This window comes from Tursiops truncatus, chromosome 17 (genome assembly GCF_011762595.2).
Source record: "Tursiops truncatus isolate mTurTru1 chromosome 17, mTurTru1.mat.Y, whole genome shotgun sequence".
NCBI classification, from domain to species: Eukaryota; Metazoa; Chordata; class Mammalia; order Artiodactyla; family Delphinidae; genus Tursiops; species Tursiops truncatus.
The window spans coordinates 73,758,241-73,781,284 of NC_047050.1; the positions used below are offsets into that span (position 1 = coordinate 73,758,241).

A 23,044-nucleotide genomic window follows, 5' to 3' on the forward strand; every position below is an offset into this window, starting at 1 on the left:
GACACCACCTCCCGGATTCCCTCCTTTCCCTCCATGTATGCTTAGGACACGTGGTGGACCCTCCCACAGTGCAGATCAATGCCACAGTCGATCCTACACTCTAGCCTCAAATCACCCCCAAACACCCAGCTCCGGTGAAGAACCACTGTCTTCTCAGGAAGCCTCATTCTCCTACATCTAGTCACCCACAGTTGACTTTCCTTATGAAGCCATTTTTCTGAAATAACCAATCACCTTTCTAGAAAGACTGAATGTGGGATGGAGACTAGAGACCAGCAGAGCTGCATGGAGACGTGGGTGCTAGAGGTGGGCTGTCAGGCTGCTGTGATTACAGCAACGTCGGCTTTGGTTCAAGGAGCCCAGCCTCCCTGCCAGACACTGTCTGGGTGTTTCAGATTCATTCCACGCTCGACCAGCAGTCACCCTGTGCGGTCAGCCCTGTTATCCTTCGAACAGGATAACAGGATCCCAACTACCCGAGCAGCCTCACTCGTACCCCTTGCCCTCTTGGTCACTGGGTCCCAGCCGCACTGGCCAGAGCATCCTTTATCATGCCACTTTTTCTCACCTCTGGGCCTTTGCCACAGCAACACTTCTTTTTTTTTTTTTTTTTTAGCCCCACTGCGTATCTTGTGGGATCTCAGCTCCCTGACTAGGGATTGAACCTGGGCCACGGCAGTGAAAGCGCTGAATCCTAACCACTGGCCCACCAGGGAACTCCCCTGCCATAGCAAGCCTTTAGCTCAAACATTCTTCCTCCTCCAGGGCCACTGTCAGCTCATTGGATGCCTCTGTGCTACCAGAAAGAAATTTCCCTCCTAGGTGGATGAATTAGGGGGGGAAAAAGGTCCCTTGTCTGGGTGGGCACAACCCTATCGATGCACAGCTTGGCAAGTGGAAAGTGGGTGGGATTTCAGCCCCAACTCACCTGCTCCACCGGGCATCTATGTACAGTGTACAACTTACACAACTGTACATGGCAGCCCTACTTCCCCCCTCACTTCTCCTGGCTATGTCTCATCCTTCACATCCCAGCCTACATTCCCTTTGCTCAGGGAAGCTGCCCTGTCCCTCAGACCAGGTCAGATCCCCCCATGCAGCTTCTTTGCATTCATGACAATATTATTAAGAATTTATATGTTTTCTCTCCTTTCTTCCCTGACAACAGGAAACATATACCACTTGCTTCTATCTTAATTCCCAGACTTAAGCATGAAGTGCATGTTGGATATGCAATGAATGCTTATAAAATAAAGTACCAAACACAAAGTTTGCACATCCCGCCTCAGAGCAGGTGTCTGGAACTAAAGCTTATGCCCTTCCTCCCCTGCCACCCTCCTTCTCTTGGCAATATTACCCCACTGCTGGTTCTTGGGCAAGTGAGTGACAGAGAAGATTCTCTGAACTAGTAGCCTGGCAGGCTGGTGGTGTGTTAGACATCATGTAATGGGAACCTGCCCAAGGTCCCAACTCCCTCTTTCCTGACCAGGCAATGTACAAAGCCTCGATCTCTTTCAGCCCCTAATTTCCTTGAGGTAGACTCCGCATGACCTGTCACGACACCCACAAAGAGGGCAAAGGCAGGCACATGGCAAAGCCCCCTGGACACTGTCAGCTCACTCCTGGGTTCCTTAATTCCTTTTTGCTTAAAACTCCGGTTACTGATCAAGTCTATCATTTGTCTGCATCCTCAAGGGCATGACCTGGGTTTACCCTGGGAAAGGGGGGTAAAATGTGCTTGGAGTGATTTAACTGTGAGTGTTGAGATGAACGACTATGCCCTCACAGAATGCTTTCAAGTGGAACAAAGAGACTCATTAGACAATCATTACATTTAAGCAAAATAAGAGAAGTATGCCCAAAGTGCAAATGTAGGACAGACAGATTAGTGGCTTAGTCTGGGGTGGTCAAAGAAGGCTTCACAAAAAAGGCAATGACTGAATTGGGTTTTGAAGGCTAAATAGGAGTTCTTTGGGTGGGAAGACTGACGGGAGAGGGTCAGAGAAGGATATTCTGGGCAGAGAGGATCACATATATTCCCTTCTGTGTGTTAAACATTCATTTATTCAATGTAAAAGCCTAAATTAGGGTCGTCCGTTAGGACCCTTGACAGACAACTAGTACATCTACTTAATTTGCAATCTCTCCATCCTACTTCAGTTGCAGCTCTGACATCCGTTTATCTTTCCACTCTGCTCAACTCACCTCTGCGTTGCCCAGGCAACTATTCTACGCTTTCCTGGACCACTGCAACAGCCTCCAACCTTGCCTCTCTGGCCTCAGCCCTCTCCTTCAATCAGTCCTCTGTACAGCAGCAAGAAAGATAACCCATCCTTTTGTGCCAATCCCCTGCTTGTAATATTTTTGTGGCTAACCTATTCACAGGGTTCCTAATGATCAGATCACTGGTGACCTTCCTGGCCCCATGTCTGTTCACAATGACCTCCCTGAAGTCCCCAGATGTGCCACGCCCCTTCACTCCCTGCCCTTGGCCCTGCTGTAACCCTTCCTCACCCCTCCCCTCCCCTCAACCACTGACAATCCATTTATTAGACTCAGATTAGAGACCCTTCACTCTGAGAAGTGTTTCCTGACTACATCCGACTTCATTAGTGAAAAACTGCCTTTATCCCACATTGCCTACTTTCAGATGTCTTGTCCCTCTCCAAAGAGTCTAGGCAGGATGGGGGATGCCAGGTAGCAAAGATGAGGTAGGTGCATCCCTTCCCAGACTGCCCTGCGACCTTCCTTTATGCTTCACTAGCAGACCCCTATCCAAAGACCAACCCCCTGCAGTGTGATGTCCTCCTCTCTCTCTAGGCTGTGCTTGTCTAATTCATCACGAGGTCAATGAAAATAGGTGCTCTATAGAAACATGTTAAATAAAGTAATAAATCAAAGCTTCAAGCTAAGGACATTCTCTCTAAAACAAGAAAGATGGGCCAAATGACTTCAAAGGTCCTACAGGTACTGATGTCTAGCCTTGGAAGATGGAGGGCTTGGGAAGCCACTAGTCCATGGCAAGAGATGGATCTAAACCCAGTCCTGCACCCTGTTACCTACTAGCTGAAAAATCGACTTAAATTTCCTCCTGCAGAGAAGCCTGCCCTCAATCACCCTGACAGTCTTGAGACCACCCCGTTATAGGTTCCAGCAGTGCTACAGCACTGTAGATGATTCTTTCTTAATGTGTATCTTCCATGAAATTACTTTTTCAATATTTTTTTTCTGGCAACATTGTAAATTCCAGGAAACTAGGGATGGGGCTAATTCGTTCACGATGACTTCACGCATCCTCCCGCTTGAGCGTTAGCTGTAAGCATTGTCTGAAAAAGCGCAGGAGGAAAGGTTTACACTCAGGCTCCTCAAAAACAATTATTATTATCTGCAGAAAGGAGCACACTTTAATATAATTATTGATTCAAGAGCTACCTGGATTAGATACTTGGTGCGGAGTGCGGCAGACACAGCCCCAACGCTTACAGGAGGATTGAAGGAGACGAGCAGGTGAGAAATGATTCCAAGTGGACAGAAAGCAGGGGTCAGACTCAGCATCCCTGGGCTCACGCCCCAGCCCTGCCAGGGACCGGCTATCTGACGCTGAGCAATTTGCTGAAGTTATTAGAGCTTCAGTTTCCTCAACTGTATCGTGTGAATCTATGCAGGGAGCTGAAAGGGAGCATAATGAAAACACCCAGAGCAGAGCCTAACACAAAGAAGTGTTCAATATATTTAGCTGATATAATTATGCTAGAAGGTAACTGTGATTTGCGGTGTCACCATCACACCATCCCTGGGAGAGAGGAGACGGTCAGGAGACAGGGATGCTCAAAGGGGGAACCACCTTTCTCATCTTGGATCCCAGGCAAAATTCACAAAGTGAGTGGGTTTCTTCCTCTCCATTAAGACAACAAGAAGAAACAGGCTCAGAGTGGTGAAATGACTTGTCCAAGCTCTCATAGCTCATCCATGGAAGAACCTGGCCTTAGGCCTACCAGGTCTTCTTCCTCCAAATCTGGTGATCTTGCCTGTACACCCTGCTGTGTCTGCATCTTGTATTCACTTGGTACGTGTTCACTGAGCGTCTGCCGCACTGGAACCTGAAGATGCAGTGGGGAAACGCAGGGCAGTCTGGGAAGGGAGGCACCTACCTCATCTTTGCTACCTGACATCCCCCATCCTGCCTAGACACTTTGGAGCGGGACAAGACACCTGAAAGCAAGCAATGTGGAATAAAGGCAATTTTTCACTAATGAAAAGGGTGGTGCATAAATAAGCAATACTATAGGCTTTTGCACGAAAAGCCCATTTCCACTGAGTTATATCCTCTTTTAGAAACGACCTGTGCAATCGTGTTGGATCCATATGCAGATGGATGCCATACACCACACAGAGAAAGCCCGTCATAGCCTGTGCACCACTTAGCAACCTGCTATCTATTCCACAGGATCTTAGTAAAGGAGAAAATCAGTTAAATGAGAAATTTAGAACCATTTAATTTTAATGGAGTGGCAGAACACAACAGTGTTTGCCATCGTACTTCCCAAAGTAACAGAAGGCATTAAATGCAGTTTTTGTGAGAACTATAACCCATGCTTTCCTTTAAGTAACTACTGTTTTCCTGGTAACTTCTGGTCCTTCCTCGGGTACTTATTAACCTTAGAGCACAGCGTTCACACATTTCAAACAGCTGTTCTCTGCACCCTCTGAAATCTCTTCGATTTCATTCACATACAAATATCTGTGTAGCACACTCCATGCGTAGGTATCACACCGGTGAAATGAGTTTTGACAAAGCACAGGGCCAGAGAGCTGAATTGCAGGTTTGCACTTGTCCATTTGGGGAAGTTACCTGAGTTCACCAGACTCTGCTTTCTTATGCCCATAATCAGGAAACAAAAACCAAGGAACAATCGTTGTTCTCGGGGCCAAATGATGACTTTTGTGGGCCCCAGGCACTTTCATCCACTAAAAAATAGATTTAAAATTACGTTTGTATGATTGCACTGATACGAAGATTAATATAATCCATATTGGATTATCTCCATCTTCTGGTTCTGATTTTAAATGAAATTAAAACATTTCTGTCGGCCCCTGAAAGTACTCTGGGCCCTCAGCACTGAGCCTACTGTGTCTGATGGCTAAGTCATCTGTGGTCACATCTTATATAAGATCAAGAATCTAATGAGATCTCAACTCACCTCATCTGTCCCTCCAACATTAACTGAGCACCTACGACGTGCCAACAACTCAGATGGGCACCAAGAGCAACAGAAATGACAACATCCCACCAGGCGGGTCAGGCAGCCAGTTTCCTTAGTGCTACGTCACAAATTCCTCGTACAGAGCCTGAGACATGGTAGGCGCTTGATAATTACCTGATTAGCCACCAAACCAATGGCAGTGTCTCTACCTACGGAGATGTCACCACCCAGAGTCAACCTAATGATGCGTTAACAGTAATAATGAATGTCTGTGTCTTATCCTCATGACTCCAGATCCTCAAGAAAGGAAGATGTCGACAATAACAAGCAAGCATATATTTAAAGCAAAGGGCAAAGAACCCAATAAAAATGGAGCAGAAGGAAAACGAGGAAGCGCATGCCTGGGAGAGGGGAGATTTCTGCTTGGAAGTCAGGTCCGCGCCTCACTTTCCCTCCCACCTCCATGCTCACCAGACCCGCGCCTCCCATCAGTGAGGGCAGGGCCGTCACGCCACAAGGCTCAGCACAGAAGGACTTGCAAAGCCAGGTCCTGTGTGCGCATGCGCTGTGTGAGCATTAGTCCCTTCAAGGAAGATGCCGTTCTTCAGTTCTCGGCAATCTGACTTAAAAGGAAGCTGGCATTTCCTCTCAATGACACATGTTCCTCTGTCTGGGGAACCACCTTCTAAGGGAAGCAGAGGATGGAGGGATTTCGCTTTGGTGGCCAAGGTGTTCATCTCAGGCACAGTCACCTGCTCTGGCAGCACGGTTTCTGTGATCTCCACAGGTGAGCACAGGACTCGGGAGGCTCAGAGCACCGGCGGGAAACACATCTGTTGGAGAGTTAAACGCCTAACCATCTGCATACAAGGGCTTTCGTTCTCTCGCATATTCTGATGTTCTCAGAGTCCACGATCTCAGACATTCGTTCACTGAACAAAGGCTTCCTGAGCACGTGCACTGAGCCAGGCACACGCAGGGGAACGAAGCAGAAAAGCACCTGCCCTCGCAGAGCGGACGAACCAAAGCCCCATTCTTTGGTTGACCATCAACCTAGTGGCTGATGACGGGTGGTGGGCTGGCATCGGGCTGACTGAGTTAAAACGCCAGCTTGGTCCCTGCCCAGCTGTGTGACTTTACAGATGTGGCTTAACCTCTCTCTGTCTCAGTTTCTTCAGCTGTCAATGAAAATAGGAAACTCTTTTGTGGACACTGACACAGTCCACGCGCAGCAGTGGCTTAACAGAGTCCCTCGGTGCAGAGCAGGTGTTCAAAAATGTGATTTCAAACGATCAGCATCAAACTTTTCACACGATCGTGGAATTCAAAACTTTTCATTTCTCCTTTGCCGCACACACTGGATCTCATGACCCATTGAGGGTAAGGACTGAGTTTTATTTGTTTCAGCCCCTGCAGCACAGAGTAGGGGCTAAGTAAAGGACTGGCAGACAGATAAACAGACAGACACACTGATGCTCCTGCCTGAAGAAGCAGAGCTCTGAGGATGAGGAGAGTTCTAAAGGCTGCATCTCTCCACCACGTGGCCATTCCTCCCCCGGGGAATTGGAACAACCCCACTTATTTCATTCAGTGAGAAGGACGTGGGTGTGCAGCTTCCCTGGACCGAGAAAGGGATTCTCCTAATTTTGAGTCACTGGATTCCTGATCTTCAAGAAGAGTCTGTCAGACTCTGAGCATTGATTAAATGTGATGGTTAATTTCTCATGTCAGTTGGGCCCATCTATGGCACCCAGATAGGCGGTCCAGCGTTATTCTAGATGTCTCTGTGAAGGTATGTTTCAGAGGAGATTAACCTTTAAATCATCAGACTCTGAGTAAAGCAGATTACCCTCCACAATATGGGTGGGCCTCGTCCAATCAGTTGAAGACGTTAAAAGAAAACAACTGATGAACGCAAGACCTGCCCTCCCCACCCTAAAGAAGAAGGAAGTTGGCCATTTGGTCAGCAGAAGGCCTTTGGACTTAAACTGTAACTCTTCCCTGGGTCTCCAGCCAGTTGTCCTGACCTGCAGGTTTGGACTTGCTGGCCTCCACATTTGCATGAAACAATTCCTTACAATAAACCTGTCTGTCTCTCTGTCTCTGTCTCTCTCTCTTTATATATATTAATATATGCACAGGCATATTATCCTACTGATTCTGTTTCTCTGTAGAATCTGAATGAATACATCAAGCATACGTCGTGTCCCCAGTTGTACCAGGCAGGGTCAGGGATATCACAGTAAAAACAGCATAGCAAAGACTGAAGGAGGCCTCCAGCACGATCTCATCCAATCTTCTTTCTAGACATTGAGAAACTGGGGCCCAGAGAGGGCAAGTATCTGGCTCAGGGTCACACAGCAGGGTACAGCCAAGAACAGGAAACATCTAAGATCCTTCGTTCCATGTCCTATCCACAAGATAACGCTGAGGTTCTTGTAGTAATGTTTGATTTCATTACGTGGATAAATTCAAAGAAAAATAAGACCAGCAGAGGATTTTATTGTGCCAAGCTCTCCGCTCCAGGCTTTTATATGCTTATTTCATTTAATCTTCTCAGCAACCCTGCAAGGCAGGCATTAGTATCCTCTTTGACAGATAAGCCATGAGTGGGAGAGGGAAAATAATTCCCCCGGGGCAGAGCTGCTGGCTTTCGGGGGGAAGGGGACCGTAAGCTCTGGCTCCAACCCTGACTGTGAAGCTCTCCCTGCCTAAGATGCTGCAGGAAAGAGCAGGGCTGCAGGACCAGAGGGACCTGGGCTTATGGGAAAAGGGGCGTGACACGTCACAGCAAGCCTCACCTCCCCATGATTTTCCATGACAATGAGCTCATTTTGCTGTGAATCTCTAGTTTCTGCACATGTCTCTGCACAGAAGGGCTTATTTTGAAGGGAACACCTGTTCTCTGATCGCTCCAGCGGACGCCGCAATCTGCGTGGACTTCGATGTTATTTGCTGCTGCGCTGGGCTTCTTAGGGATCTGGGAGGCACAGCCCCCCAGGGAGGCGGGGGAGTGGATTTTATTCTTTGCTTGGCAGCCCTTGCCAGGTGGGAAGGCACAGGATGGGCACGAGGCTCTGAGCCTGCATAACTGGATGGGACCCAAATGGAAAAGGCACAGGGAAAGAATCAGGTCCTGAAAATACCCCACTGAGCTGCGAGCAAGTTCACCGCTGCGCATCCCCAAATAAGCTATTTTATCTGACTCTGGTAGAAGTCAGGTATATCTTCTTTGACACACATCCCCAAAAACAGCTCAGAAAAGAATGGGGAAAAAAATTCTACTGTACCGTGTGCCCGCTATGGGTCTATTTCTCTACTGTTTTTACACAGACTAAGGCCTAAAATCCCTTCTAAAATATAGGTATTATCCCATTTTAGAGTTGAGCAGCCTGAGTTTTTACAGGGCGAATAGGGTCGTCCACGGCACAAAGCACTGAGCAGAGCAGGTATTCGAAACCAGAAGCTTCTCTCTGCCACATCACTGCCGTATCTCTTCAGATGTCACCGAATCAGGCTGAATTGGTCTACAATGTTCCCTACCCCACCCCATGCCAGGTCTAGGGTTTCTGCCAAGGGCAGTCCCGCTTGGTGCCCACATGTCCATGGAGGTGTCTCACTCTCCTGCTCTCCCGCTGCCGTCTGTCTGCTGCCAGGTAAGGCAAGGAACACCTTGCGGCTCAGCCCTCTCGCCACTCAGAGCTCTATATAAACACGACCGTGCACTTGGATCAATCGTTCGTCCAACACACATTTCCCGAGCACCCACTACGTGTGCCAGGCGCGGCGCTGGGCCCTGAAGGTGTGGAGCTAAAGGCAATGGCCTCTGTCCCCAACCACTCGGAGTCCAGTGGAGGAAAGACAGAGAGACTAGAGTTGACTGTGGTGAAAACATTTGGGAGAGGGAATTTCTTGCTAGGAAATCAGGGAGTGCTTCACGGAGGTGGTGGCAACTGAATGAGGCATGAGAGGCTGTGCAGACAGGAAGGAACAGAGAGTCCCTTCAGGGCAGACACCAGATCACCATCATCCCCATATGCTCCTGTGGCCCCAGCAAAGGCCCTTGTCTTGGGATGTAAGTGTCAAAAGATGCTTTGAACTGATCTATGACCCCTGATGTTCCAAACCATGTTCCCTGGAAAACGGAGTCTGAACTGGAGATTCTCACGTGGCTCTACTGGGGAGGTTCTTGGAGCCAGAGGCATGAGAAGTAGGACTGTACAGACGGAGAAGCTGGGCTGTGATCTGGTCCCAGCAAAGCCTTCAGTCAAGCTCCGGCAGGTCTGGAGCAGGGACTGACCTGCGGCAGGGGTCGGGGGTGACCTGGGGGGGGGCACACAGCAGCCCCTGATGAGGAAGGGTCTGCGCCTGGCCTTGGGGATACAGAGGGAGCAGGAAGTCCCTGGATTCCACCCCTCCCCATCCCATCCTGGAGCCCTGAAGCCGTCCATGCGCACAAGGTAATAAGGAAATGCCCACCCCTGCTGGCTGGGTCTCTGCTTTCCTCTCCCTTGCTACTGTCCCCAGGTCTTTTGCCGATGCTCAGGACACTGGTTCCTACGGCTCGGTGGTTGCCGGGGGTCCTGCATCGACAGGAGTCCACCTGCACAGCAGTTGTCTTTGGCTCTAAAGTCTGTGCCCTCCTGGGCACAGAGCCCCGTCCTGGGTTCAGGTCCCCTGTCCCTCAGGAGGGTCTTGGCAATTTTCTTCTAAGCTCCGCTCTTGAGAACATGTGACACAGCCGCCAGGACAAGATGGAGACTTGACGGGGCAGCTTTTGCGGCCAGACTTCCTGGTTGGGCTCAGAGCTGGGAAAGGTGATGTCACAGGAGAGCCAGCTGAGCGTAGGACCTGATGTGCTGGAACGTCTGCGGACAGGGCTTGGCTGCACAGGGAGATGCAGCATCTCTTTTGGGGGCTGGCCGAGTGGGCAAATTTTCCCACTTACGACACGGGTTGTATGACGGTTAACTGTGTGTGTCAACCTGACCAGGACACAGGGTACCCAGATATTTGGTTAAAAATCGTGCTGGGTGTGTCTGTGAGGCTGTTGCTGGATGAGATGAACGTTTCAAGGAGCAGAATGACTAAAGCAGATTGCCCTCCCCAGCGTGGGGGGGCAACATGCGCTCCATCAACGGTCTGAGCAGAACAAAAAGGCTGAGTGAGAGAGGGTTTCTCTCTCTTCCTGTCTTTGCACTGGGACACAGGTTTTCTCCTGCCTTAAAACTCAGACTCAGGGACTTCCCTGGTGGTCCAGTGGTTCAGAATCCGCCTTCCAAAACAGGGGACGCAGGTTCGATCTCTGGTCGGGGAAGTAAGCTCCCACATGCCACGGGGCAACTAAGCCCACGGGCCCCAACTAGAGAGCCTGTGTGCCGCAACGAGGATCCCGCATGCCGCAACTGAGACCCGATGCAGCCAAAATAAATAAATAAATAAATGTTTAAAAACAAAACAAACAAACAAAAAACCTCAGACTCAGATAGGAGTTTACACCATTGTCTCTCCCACGTCTCTAGGATGCAGATGTCACATCGTGGGACCTTTCATCCTCCAAGATAGCATGAGACAATTTCTTATAATATAGAAGGGAGATGCATAAATGTCTCGTCTCTATCTATCACCTCTTATTGATTCTACTTCTCTGGTGAGCCCAGACAAATACAATCTGGTTATTTCTGAGCAGGCCCCTAATAATAGCAATCGTGTATTGGCTCAAAAGAAATATAGAGTAATGCTGTAGATGCCTAAAGCCCTGTGTGTCACAGAAGTGTAACAACAGGTGTTTCTTAGGAAGAAGGACCAAGGGGAAGGACAGGGTACGCATATTTACTGAGCACCTACTGAGTACCAACTACTGGTCCAAGCACTTTTTATCCATTACAGCAACGAATACACATATTATCCTGTGAGGTTATTAACTATTAGCAACCCCACTCTACAGGTGGGAAAACTGAGGCTCAGAGAAGTAAGCAGATGAAGGGTCGAGCCAGGTTTTGAAATGAGCTTAATGTGAATGGGCTTTTGAGGTTCCACACGGTCCGGGGGAAGCCCTTCACAGCACATCCCATGACCTCCATGGAACCATATCCTTTGAGTTACCTATGGAAGAGGCGCCACGTGAAGACGCTCCTCCCTGCATCAACCCTGGGGCCTGGCACTGGGAACACGTTTGATGAATGCAGCAGACATCAGAGAAGGGATGGACGCATCGACGAGAGGAAGGGACGCAGGGAGCAAGGAGCCTCTACCAGAGACATTGGAAAGGAGCCGAGATCTCATAGAACAGACGCAGCCTGCAAAGTGAAGTCTGCAAGGCTTGGGGCCTCTGCCCCCAGGCAGACATTACCTCTGAGGAAGTCGGCTTGCAGTATCCAGCTCCAAAGACCAGGTTTTCCAGGGAAAGGCTAGACTGTTCTGGTCCTGTATCTGGGCCGCCTTTCCCAAGCCAGGAGCCTCTTCCTGGACGAGTAAAACTGAAAAGAAGGGAATAGAAAGAATTGCAAATTTATATAATTTTTTCTAAAAGGATGTGAAGAAAGTGATGGGGCCATTAATTCAGGCCCTTGATGCTGTTATCGGGAGCCTATGAGATAAGCCATTTCGAAGAAGTAGCTCACCCTCGAGGGATGCTTGGGTGGGACTTTCTGATGCTGCCGTGACAAGTGGGTGCAACTGGCACGTGAGCCTGGGGGCCAAGGATGACACACATCCCACTATGTGTACAGAGAAACGCCCCCTAAATGCCCACAACCTGCCTGCTGAGACTCACTGGGGCAGAAGTTACTTAACCACCTGGGCAGGTGGGATGGGCTTCTGGCCAGAGGCCAAGGGGAGCCTCCACCTGCCCTGGTCTGAGCCCCTCCCCTCTCCTTTCACTGGCATAACCCGAGCGCGATCCCTCAACCCCCATCCCCTCCCCGAACCTCTGTTCTTCTGTGGAAGAGCGTGAAACGATACCCACCTCCACGACCCCCGCGGGAGTCTCATAGGATCGTGGATGTCAAAGATTCTCACCGCATCGATGCTACTTAGAAACACTGTACCTGTTCCCAGACAAAAACACAGACCCTGCCCAGCTCTGCAAGTCATCACAAGATCAACCGGCAGAGTGTGCCTGCAATCGTCAACTTTAGGATCAGAGGAGATTAGAAAAGCCTGTGTGAGCTGAATTCATCTTATTTGGGTTTATGATCATTTCTCTCTCCCTCAACCTTTTCGAGTTTCACCAATGGATCTATCGGTAAAGTCTACTTCAACCTCTTTTCCCTTTCTTTCAGATCCCTTCTATTAAACACCCTAATGGTTAATTGTCATGTCATATTGTGAACATTTTTTTATGGGCATGTCTAATTCCCCCAGGAAGAGTAAAAGCCTCCAATGGCCAAGAGGGTCTTGATAATACAAGGCCCCAGATGGCATTATCTCCAGCCTAGGTGCTCAAGAAATATTTGTGGAAGGATTGAACTTACACCTTCCAGAGTAAAAGCTTGATGGGGAAATAAAGCTAACGTTATATTTGGGTTTAACTCATTTATTCAAATACTTATCGGGCTAATGCTATATGCCAGGCAGTGTGCGAGGTACACTGCCTCAGTGTGTGGGTGGCAAGATGGTTAAGGCATGGTCCTCAGTGTAAAGACATTTGGGTCTAGAGAGGGAGGCAGATGTAATATATACAATGCGGGTAAACTCAGGCCAGTGAGAACAGAAGGGAAGTTTACAAACCAAGCTGGGTGAAAGGGATGAACAGCTAGAGATGATACTTAAGCAGAGTGTGTATCGCCAAGTGGTTAAGAGGCAACCGGTAGAGCTGGGCTGCCAGGGTTGAAATCCCAGAAGCAGCATCTGTCAGCTCCGTGAGGAAAGTTTTAAACTTCCCAGTGCCTCTGTTTCCTCGTAAGTCAGAAGAATTGATTACCAGCACCTTAACAGTGGGGTTGTTTGAGGATTCCATGAGCTTAGCCACATACGCCTTTAAATACCATGTCTGGCAAATAGTAATGATTCAATAAATGCTAGAAGTTATTGTCAATAATACTACAAAAATAATAAAATCTAATATAACCATTATATTTATATAGCTATTTTGAAAATACCACAAATACAATCAACTCTAATAAAATCATTTCTCCCATTTGTTTAGAACTGAGATTCGAAGCAAGTCTACAGTTTAGCTAGAAAATGGGTAGAAGGAACATTGCAGACGAAATGCAGAACATGCGTAAGAGCAGCAATGCTCGTGGCACGTTCAGGGGACCGACTGTAAATCAGTCACTAGAATAACTCGCTAGTTGTCTTCGGTGTGGCCTTGAGTAGCTGACGCTCTCAAGTGAAATCAAACTGCACCCATCTGAGAGTTAAACACTGAGGGTTAAACAGACCTCAGTCTGTTTCAGGGAAGGTGAAGGATCTTTGGCGGTTAACTTTTCATTTCACACCTGCTTCTTCCCGGCTGGATTTAACAGTTGCTGCTGAAACTGCTTTTCTGGAAAAACTGGAGCTTGCCCTACTTGACAGGTATTTCCCATAACCTTAAAGTGTTCCCAGCCACTGTGAACGAACTCACAGAAATGCTTCCTGCAAAGTCCAGAGAACAGAAGGCAGTTCTATTTTTACCCCCATCCCTGGAGAAGCCTAATCTCTCGTGGTGAATTTCTATCTGCACTGCTCTCCAGCAGGGTGGCTGCAGACAAACCTGTAACGCACTGTTTCTGTCAGGAGGTTAAACTTTCTATGCAGAGTGTCTAAAATTGCCCCATTAGCGAGCACAGCCCGGGACGGAGCTCAGCGAGCAGATAGGCACAGCGACTGGCAGAAGCACATCTGGTCACATAGCCCGGCCAAGGTCTCATTTCCTACTCTTTGACCCCAGCAGGGGATCGGGACCCCTACCCAACAGTGAGTGGGGACCGGAGTCTCCACCACATGCATTTCAATCCCCAGCACTGAAAAGGGACACTGGGAAAGTTCCCTTCCAGAAACTCCACGCTGCAAGATTGCATCCCCGAATATCCCTTTGCCCACGTGTGCAACCCGTGCCCCCATGCATGTGGGAGGTTTGAAGTGAGCTGATGTCCACATCTGGTGATTCCAGGTGCTTGGAGGAAGACACCCGGGCACAGTACAATGTGCTCATTGCTGTCGGCTCTGTCCCTCTGCTTAAGTCATTCAGAGAACCTCAGTGCTTCATGGCACCACGGAGATGCTCTGGGACAATTCACTGAAGGGCGAGCACAGGGCCACTCAGGTGGTCCTATCGTTGAACAAATAGTTACTGGAGGAAGGGGCAGAAAATCGTGTGCCTGGCACTGTCCTCGTGTGAGAGTCACTAAAACCTTAAATGGACAGGACCCACAAGCGTCCCTGGTTTAGGGATGAAGACTATGTGTCTCAGGGATGTTAGGTGACTTTTCAAATAAGACAGGGTTAGAAAAAAGCCAGTTCAGGTGAAGGCAGCAGCTCTCACCCATTCAGCACCAAGGTTCCCTGCCGGTGTCCTGCTGACTCCAGGGGCACCCACTCCAACATCCCTGCCCATCTCTCCCCTGCCCTGCAGTGAGGGCTCAGAGCCTAAACCTGCAGCCTGGGGGAAGCTCCTCTGGCCTGGGCTGATCTCTCCTGGCCAGCTCTCAGCATCTCAGCCACACGGGAGACTCAAGTGTAACAAGAAACCCAAAGCGCGCCCCTCCGCCTCCCCCTAACAGCAGGGCTCGCAACCTCATACCTGATCAGGGGCTGTTGCAGGGCCACCAGGGCAGCGTGGATGGTCACCGAGATCACCGACAGGTGGAAATAGTCGAACATGACGGGGACCTGGTGATGCAGGCCTCTCCGGGGGTGGAAGTGCAGGCCCAGAGCACGGCTGCTGATCACGGGGACCCCGGCCATGTCCCGCAGCCTGGAAGGCAAGCGAGTGACTCACGTGAGTGGTGGCAGGTGGTCCCTGCTGCCAGCCAGGTGGGTCCACAAGGCAACCTTGCCCACGCACAAGCACTGTGCCTGCCTCGGCTTATCCAATTCCTGCAAATACTCCGCTAGGCAGAAATTGTTTTCCCCGTGATGGGCAAATGAAGCAACCGAGGCTCAGAGAGGGAAGAGAACTCGTGGGACATCACGCAGCTGCTGTGCGGCAGAGCTGGGGCTCACACTCTGCTATTACCGACACGGAGCTCACCTGTCAGTGATGGAAAGATGCCCAGACACTTTTCCAGGCTCAACGGGGAAGCCCTCCCAGACCCCCATTCCCTGCTTGCTCTTGTATTTCCCCCACAGATGCCCAGCACAGCACTTCCTTTGTACCTCTGCGTTTTCTACTAGACTCCTACCTCTTAAGGGCAAGAACTGTGACGACTTCATTTTTGTATCCCTAACACCAAGCTTAGAATCTGGCATATTGGAGAAGTCGGTCAAATATCTCCTTATTAAAAGGGATATGTGACTGAATGAACAAATGAATGACCCCCAAAGAATAATAAAGAGTCTGATCAACTTCATCAAGGACTCCCCTACCTTCTCTCTAGCGTTTTGTAACTGGTATGTGTCTGATTCCCAAGAGATAAGCCAGCTGGTAAGCAGAGCCTAACAGAGTCTTTGGTTGTAAAAATGGGGCTGATCTTCCTCTAAATGAAAGCCATCCAGGGCTCATCTCCTCCTCTGCACACCAGTCACTCAGGCTCTCTGGGCGTCTCTGAACCAGACCCCTTGGGAAACCTGGATGGAGCGTCTTCTGTGAGCAGAGCAGAGAGCTCAGAGGATGTCCAGATGAGAAGCTTCTTCTTCCTCCACGGAGGAGGAAAAGAGACACAGAGAGAAAACAGTGAGGGGAGCAAACTCCCAAGACCCCACCCAATGGGCTTCGCTTTCTGGAAATCCTTGTCGCTTAGAGCTTGGGTGCAAATGAATGCCAGGTAGAAGAGTTAACTAAATCAGTGGAGCCCAGCGTGACTCCGAAGTAGCCCACAAATGACGACCTCCTCTCTTACCAGGAAGAAGCCTGATGGCAGGGGGCACAGAGTGTCCTCTCCTGAGTCTCAGGAAGTCATTAACATTCATATTCACTATCATTCTGACAACTGTTTATTGCGGCCTTACTGTGAACTGAGCATGGCGTTTTTTCCCTTAATGCACATGACAATCATGTGAGGTATCCACTGACGTTATTCCGTTTATTGATGAGGAGGTAAAGCCAACGTGAGTTAACTGATTTGTTCAAAGTCACAAGGCCAAACCTAAAAGCTGGGCCCAGCTCTGTCTGACTCCACAGTCTGTTCTACACTACTGCACATAATTACTTTGAATCCATTCAGACACAGGCTGCTGCAAATCATAGGACTGTCCTTAGGGCTTGAACAACAGGGGGTGAAATACATGTCAGGGTAGCAAAGATGTCAAAAACGTTAACAAGAATTTAAGCCACTTTAATAGGAGTAAAGAATTCAGAGTGAGGGAGGTGATAGCTCTTTTGTGCCCTGAAAGGAATAGAGCTAATTAATGGAGATAAAATACCAAATGTAAACTAGAGAGCTAGTGGGAAGCAGCCACATAGCACAGGGAGATCAGCTCGGTGTTTTGTGACCACCTAGAGGGGTGGGATAGGGAGGGTGGGAGGGAGATGCAGGAGGGAGGGGATATGGGGATATGTGTATATGTATAGCTGATTCACTCTGTCATACAGTAGAAACTAACACACTATTGTAAAGCAATTATACTCCAATAAAGATGTTTAAAAAAAAAACAAAACTCAGTTCTGGGGGAGGGGGAGGTCTCAATTTAGAAAAAAAAAACATAGAGGTAAACTGGATAGCACTGAGAGGAAAATGCCTGGGTTCTTATACAGGAACTAAAACCAGCAAAAAAATCAAACAAACAAAAAATGCAAAACACAGAGAAAGAGCCCTGGTGTTCAACTGAAGGGGAAGAGATGAATTAAAGAGATGACTTGTGTACCTGAACTGCGATCCAGACTGAGAATTTTTTTTTTTTTTTCAGTACGCGGGCCTCTCACTGTTGTGGCCTCTCCCGTTGCAGAGCACAGGCTCCGGACATACAGGCTCAGCGGCCATGGCTCACGGGCCCAGCCGCTCCGCGGCATGTGGGATCTTCCCGGACCGGGGCACGAACCCGTGTCCCCTGCATCAGCAGGCAGACTCTCAAGCACTGCGCCACCAGGGATGCCCCCAGACTGAGAATTTTGATGCGTGGTTACAAGGACTGAACTTGAGGGCAACTGAAGGAAGGCACAGAAGGATGACTTGTCCCTTGAAGTAAAGAGGAATTTCCTGATAAGCAGAAGTGTCCAGGGACAGAATGGGATATAATGGGGAGACGTGAGCTCCTGTCTCTGCGCAAGCACATGTTCATGGGTCTTTGCAGAGTAGCAGGTTCAAATGTGAGGTTACACTAGAGCACTGTTTCTCACCCTCAGTGATATTGACATTGGGGACTGAATAATGCTTTGCTGGGGAGCCGGGATGCAGTCCTGTGCATTGTGGAATGTTCAGCAGCGTCCCTGGACTCTACTCACTAGAAGCCAGGAGCACCCACCCACCCACCGTGTAACAATTTAAAGTGTCCCCAGAAATGGCCAAAATTCCCTGGGGGACAGGACTGTCCCACCCACATTGAGAACCACTGGACGAGATGGACATCAAGAGCCCTTCTGCCCCTGACATTAGATGCCATGCTTCTCTATTTTGATCCTGTTCAAGCCTAAATGGTTACAAAGAAGCTGACTGCCTGAGTCATGTTTCAAAGCCAAAAGTCTATCCCCAGGATGTGCTACAGATGTCTTGTCACCCTTAAACCCAACTTATGAAAATGAAAAAATATGGCATTTTCAATTCTTCCCCAGCCTCTGGCTTCCTGTTCCTGTTAGCTAAGCGCACACTCCATGAAAACGCTCTGCTCTGATTGTTGTTAAGTGCTTTGTACTATAGGGAGGAAGTGACACATGGAAACCGGCCCCACCTGCATCTAGGAAGCCACGAAGAGGAAGAAGACATTGATCCGTGCCCTTGGCCTGGCTTAGGTATCACCTCTCTTAATCTTCATAACAGACCCATGAAGTACAGAATCTATAATGATGCCCATTTTATAAATGAGGCTACTGAGATTTGGAAAAGGGCGGGGATGCACCCAGTGTCTCACAGTCAATGAGCACAGAGCCTGTTGCTGAAACTCCACACACTTTGTTTGGGCCAATCTCCTGTACACAGCCTCTCCATTAACTACTGTTTTGATGGTAAGAAGGTCACATCTATTGTGTCCACCATAACTTATCATTGAGGCTGCCTGGCGAGCTGGGTAGGGAATGACTTCCAGGCTGGGTTTGGGATCAATGGCAGGGTTCTGTGATCAAATGGAAATGTCTACCAGGGAGCTATGGATGAATACTTCTGAATGAAGGGGCACAGGAAGATAGGGAAGGGGGTGTTAATAAAATTAATAAAATGAGTGAATGACAGAAACCCTAAATAGTTGAGAGGGAATATGAGAGCAATAGAGACGAGGACTTCATTTCTGAGTTTATAGCTTAGAAAGAAGGTCAGCCTCTTATGGGGCTTCTGAGTTCAATATGGTGCTAGAACAATAAGTCCTGGAGATGGTGTGAGGGAGATAAGATTTCTCAAGCATCCATCATCCCACCACAAGGTAAGCATAAGTGATGAGAGAAGCAGGTGTCCAGAGGGGCTTGGGGTCCAGATAAAGACCCCAAGAGTGAGGGATCTGTGATGTTGAGCCCAGACGCAGCGGCAGGACCTTGGACAGATCCTCCGGCCAGCCCAGAGATGAGGCGTGACCATCTACAGTACATACACATCAGATGTCTATTCTCAAAGCACAGACACAGTCAGGTTTCTGACATTTTAGTAGTGGTCCATCTGTGGTTCAGATCCCCTCTGATTCAATGCCCCGTGTTATGAAAACTCCCATAACAATCAGACACATCTCGGGGATGGGACAATCCTTGGGAAGGGAGCCAAAGCGCTAACAGTGCCTCTGAAATTTGAAGGGGTTGGGCAACCATTCCGCCAGCACTAGCCCCTTCTCCACTGGAGAAGGTGAAGCATTTGCTGAAGAGGCTGTAGAGATCAGAAGTGAGGATTAATTTCCCCGAAGTGGTCAGACTGTGCTGAGATTCTGCTAATAGAACAGATGGAAAAGAAGGACCTCCATTTTCACCTCAAGCTTAATGAGGGGAGTCTTCACGTGAGCATGCTCTGTGTCCCCTGGGGGAGCACAGGCCCTGGTGCCTGACTTATCCTGCAAAGGCCCTCAGGAGAGAAGCTGAGGGTGGCTGGATTGGCCAAAGAAGAGTCAGCAGCACTGGGGCGGGGGTCCCACCAGTGTGAGATGAGGATGAAAGTGCTTGTGTCCATTATCCAAGAGCCAGATGTGCATTCCTCGGAGAAAAATCTGCCAAAAGAGCTTCCTGCAAGGAGCGAGTGACGCAACCATAGGAGGCATCATTATAACAAAGAACAGCAGAGGCTGGGGGAGAGGGAGACCGCCTAACGGGTATAGCTCCACGGAAGACACAAGAACACCCCAGGAGCGGAGAAAGCGGTGATCGAGCATCTACCCCGTTAAGAGCCCTGCTTGCAACTGAACCCATCACGTTTGACTCCCTGCCCCACCTGCAATCTCCTCCCTCCTCCTTGTGCCTGGCCCTGCAAGACCCACACACCCCAGGGGGAAGACAGGAGGCTGTATCAAGCTGCTCACCACACCCAGCTGCTGCAGCAGGAGTTTCCTACCCCGAGAACGCCTGGAGCAGGGGTGCAGTGGAGCGAAGGCGCAGTGTCAGTGAAAAGAAGTTATAAATTGGATGAGAGTTTGGAGTTTTGGTAATACATTCGACTGGACTTTTTCATACCTGAAAAAAGGACTATCTATTCATGACATGAAAGAACAGAATTATTGAATCCGATAAGCAGGAAGCTGATGGACTTTCAATGTACGTCAATGGATTTTCAATTTTCAGAAAGTTGAAGCGTCATAGCAGACATTCAGTGTAAAGATGAGGGTCCCGGCAGGATCTCCTTTGATTCAGAAGGGGGCCTTGAGATCCGCAGCCTCATATGGACGTTAATCTAAAGAGCTAATTAATACTGCATTGCAAGTGTACGGAGGCGGGTTCGGATATAAGAAGGTGCCGGTCCATAGAGCAGGAAGTCAGGAGTTCTCTGTGCCTGCAGCCTCTGAGCTACCTGCCTAAAATACATGCAGCTCTAAATGACCACATAGATATTCCTTGCCCTCGTTTCTGTAGCTGATCAAGAAGCGGGTTTCTAAGGGATGTCCTGAGGTCATGGCCATCAGGATACCTCAGGGCTGGAAAAGTGTTGGGCAAAGGAAACTCTATTATCACGATTCAAGGATCCCAAGGACACTCACTGTTGTTCACTGTCTGTAAAGTGCAAATCCACCTTGAGTTGGAAATCGACTTCACTTAGTGCCTCTTCCACCTAGAAGAGAAACAAAGTTTAAGGACCGGTCCAAATGAAACATGTAGCCGGCGGGTTTCCCAAAGTTTAGAAGAAGGAGCTCACAGCAAAATGAACGTCACTTATGTGTAAAGCAGAATTTCCATGCATGTTCTGTGGAATTCTAGTTGAATGCGGCGCCTGTATTACATGGACAGTAGAAGGAAGGGATTTATGTCAAATGTGGGGAAAAGCCAATTTGCAGGAAAAAAATGTGAAGTGAGTTTTCTAGACTGCAGGACTTTTGAGCACCTTATTTCCAGAACAGATGTGATCTGGAATCCTCTGAAGCAGGAGTGAAGTGTTCTGTGGCCCCTGCTTTGGAAAGGTTGGAGCAGTGAATTTGCAGAGAGGAAACCCCACTTGGCTAGAGATGGGGAAAGGTTGGAGGGGGTGTTACTGCCGGCACCTTCGAGGGGCTGACGCTATTCTTCAGGTTCATAGAGGAGGAAGCTGATGCTCAGAAAAGTCGTCAGTTCCCAAGGCGGCCCAGCTTTACACGCAAGCGTATCCTTCACTTTTGTCTTGAGATCCATTACATCTAACCATTTATGCTTTCAGACACTTTAGCATTTCATGTCCTATCCATGACTGTTTCCATTCTTAGCTTTTAAAAAAAAAAATCAGTTTTCATTCATTAGCACGGGAATCTATTTGTTCTACCTGCCAGCTTCTCAGGTACATCTAAAAGATGGTAACCCACGGCTCTTCTTTTCCCAAACGTAACACCTCATCATCCCCAACTCCAGGAGAGTCACTTGCTAAGTACTGGGTCTAGCTGATGTCCCTACTCAGGAAACCCAGATAAGTACTACACGCCTGTGACAGGGCGTAATCTCCTCCCCACAGCCACGCGGGATGGACCCCTTCTCCTCTGTGACCCACAAAACCCTGTTTTTCTTCCTATCTCAGCATTCAACACTTCCTATAAAATTGTCTCAGCTTTACGACTTTTGCGTTCTAAGCCCAAGAGACAAATATTAGCTGCAGACACCTTTTGCTTAGTCCTGATCGTATTTTTTACAATGTTTTGAACAAGTAGAAAACATTTAAAAATCAGGCAATTTCACATTTCCATTGCAGGTTTCCAGCTTCTGAAAAAACAATCCATGGATCTGGCCGTGCTGGGCTGGCATTCAGAAGCTCCACTTGGGTCGGGCTCAGGGGACTCTCTGACAAAATCCATCTGACTGTGGCTAAATCCCCCCGGGCCCTTTTCTTACCCAACATCCCCTGTAATCTGGTATCGTTATGGGAGAGACTAGTCTTAATCCATTCTGGATCCCCAGCTCCAGGGACAAGGTCCCGCCCACGGAAAGTATTCGTGTATCTTAAAGGATAAATAAAGCTCTTCTCCACCCCCCCGCCCTTGGTTTTTATTTCTTTGCAAGAATATCCTCATTCTGTAGGGATGGAAATCTCTTACCCAAAGGCCTCTTTGGAAACGTGCTCCTGGTGAAGCATAGCTCAGGCAGAGACATATGGATGGAATTTATCTTTAGCTCCCCAGGGTTTTAAAATTTGTTTAAAAAAATTTTTTTAAGCATTTAAAAGTTAACATTTTGCTCAATCCAAGCGCTATGAATAACTTCCTCTCCTAGCTTTGTTTTGCATAATCACTTACCCGGCTTCATACACACAACCCAAGCAACACAGCCTCTTGTCACCAGTTCCTGGGAAATAAGACTGGCAGAGCAAGTCCTCCTAACCACCTCCAAGCATGCATTTGCCTACTTAACAAAAATTCGCTGTAAGCTCCAGTTTTAAACTTGCTGCAATTTCTTTGGAACAAGGAGAGAAATCCAGGCCCAAGATCAGCTGTGGCTGGATGGAGCCTGGCTATGACTTCACTGATGTCTCAGTAAATCTTTAATTGCAACATGCCCCAGAATGCAGTCACTGGTTTCTCTAGCCACTCATTTTTCTTCATTGGCTGTTGGCTACCTGCCCCTTCCTCTAAACACACACATTCACACGTGCACGCACACACACGCACACACTCACGCACGCACGCCCTTCCATCGCCCTACCTTATTTTCGTTAAAAGGATTGCTTCCTTTCAAGGGCGATTTTTAAAAATTGGAGTATAGTTGACTTACTGTGTTGTGTTAATTTCTGCTGTACAGCAAAGTGATTCAGTTATACATATATATACATTCTTTTTTCATCTTTTTTTCATCATGGTTTATCACGGGTTATCGAATAGAGTTCCCTGTGCTCTTTATCCATCCTCTATATAATAGCTTACATCAGCTAACCTCAGCCTCCCAGGTAGATGACTTTTTTAGCATCGGGCAACAGTTTCACATAGTAGTGGAAATAAGAACAGCAGCTAGGATTACAGAGGAG

General features: G+C 48.5%; 1 protein-coding gene across 1 annotated transcript in view; it reads right to left on the reverse strand.

Moving 5' to 3' along the window:
• FAM135B (family with sequence similarity 135 member B) overlaps window positions 1-23,044 on the reverse strand; it is a 161,948-nt gene that overhangs the window by 61,484 nt on the left and 77,420 nt on the right. The window contains exons 4-6 of the mRNA XM_019931937.2: window positions 20,607-20,677; window positions 14,935-15,108; window positions 11,557-11,683 (exon numbers count right to left, since the gene is read on the reverse strand). Coding sequence (XP_019787496.1) covers window positions 11,557-11,683; window positions 14,935-15,108; window positions 20,607-20,677 — 372 coding nt within the window. The remainder of the gene's footprint in view (window positions 1-11,556; window positions 11,684-14,934; window positions 15,109-20,606; window positions 20,678-23,044) is intronic.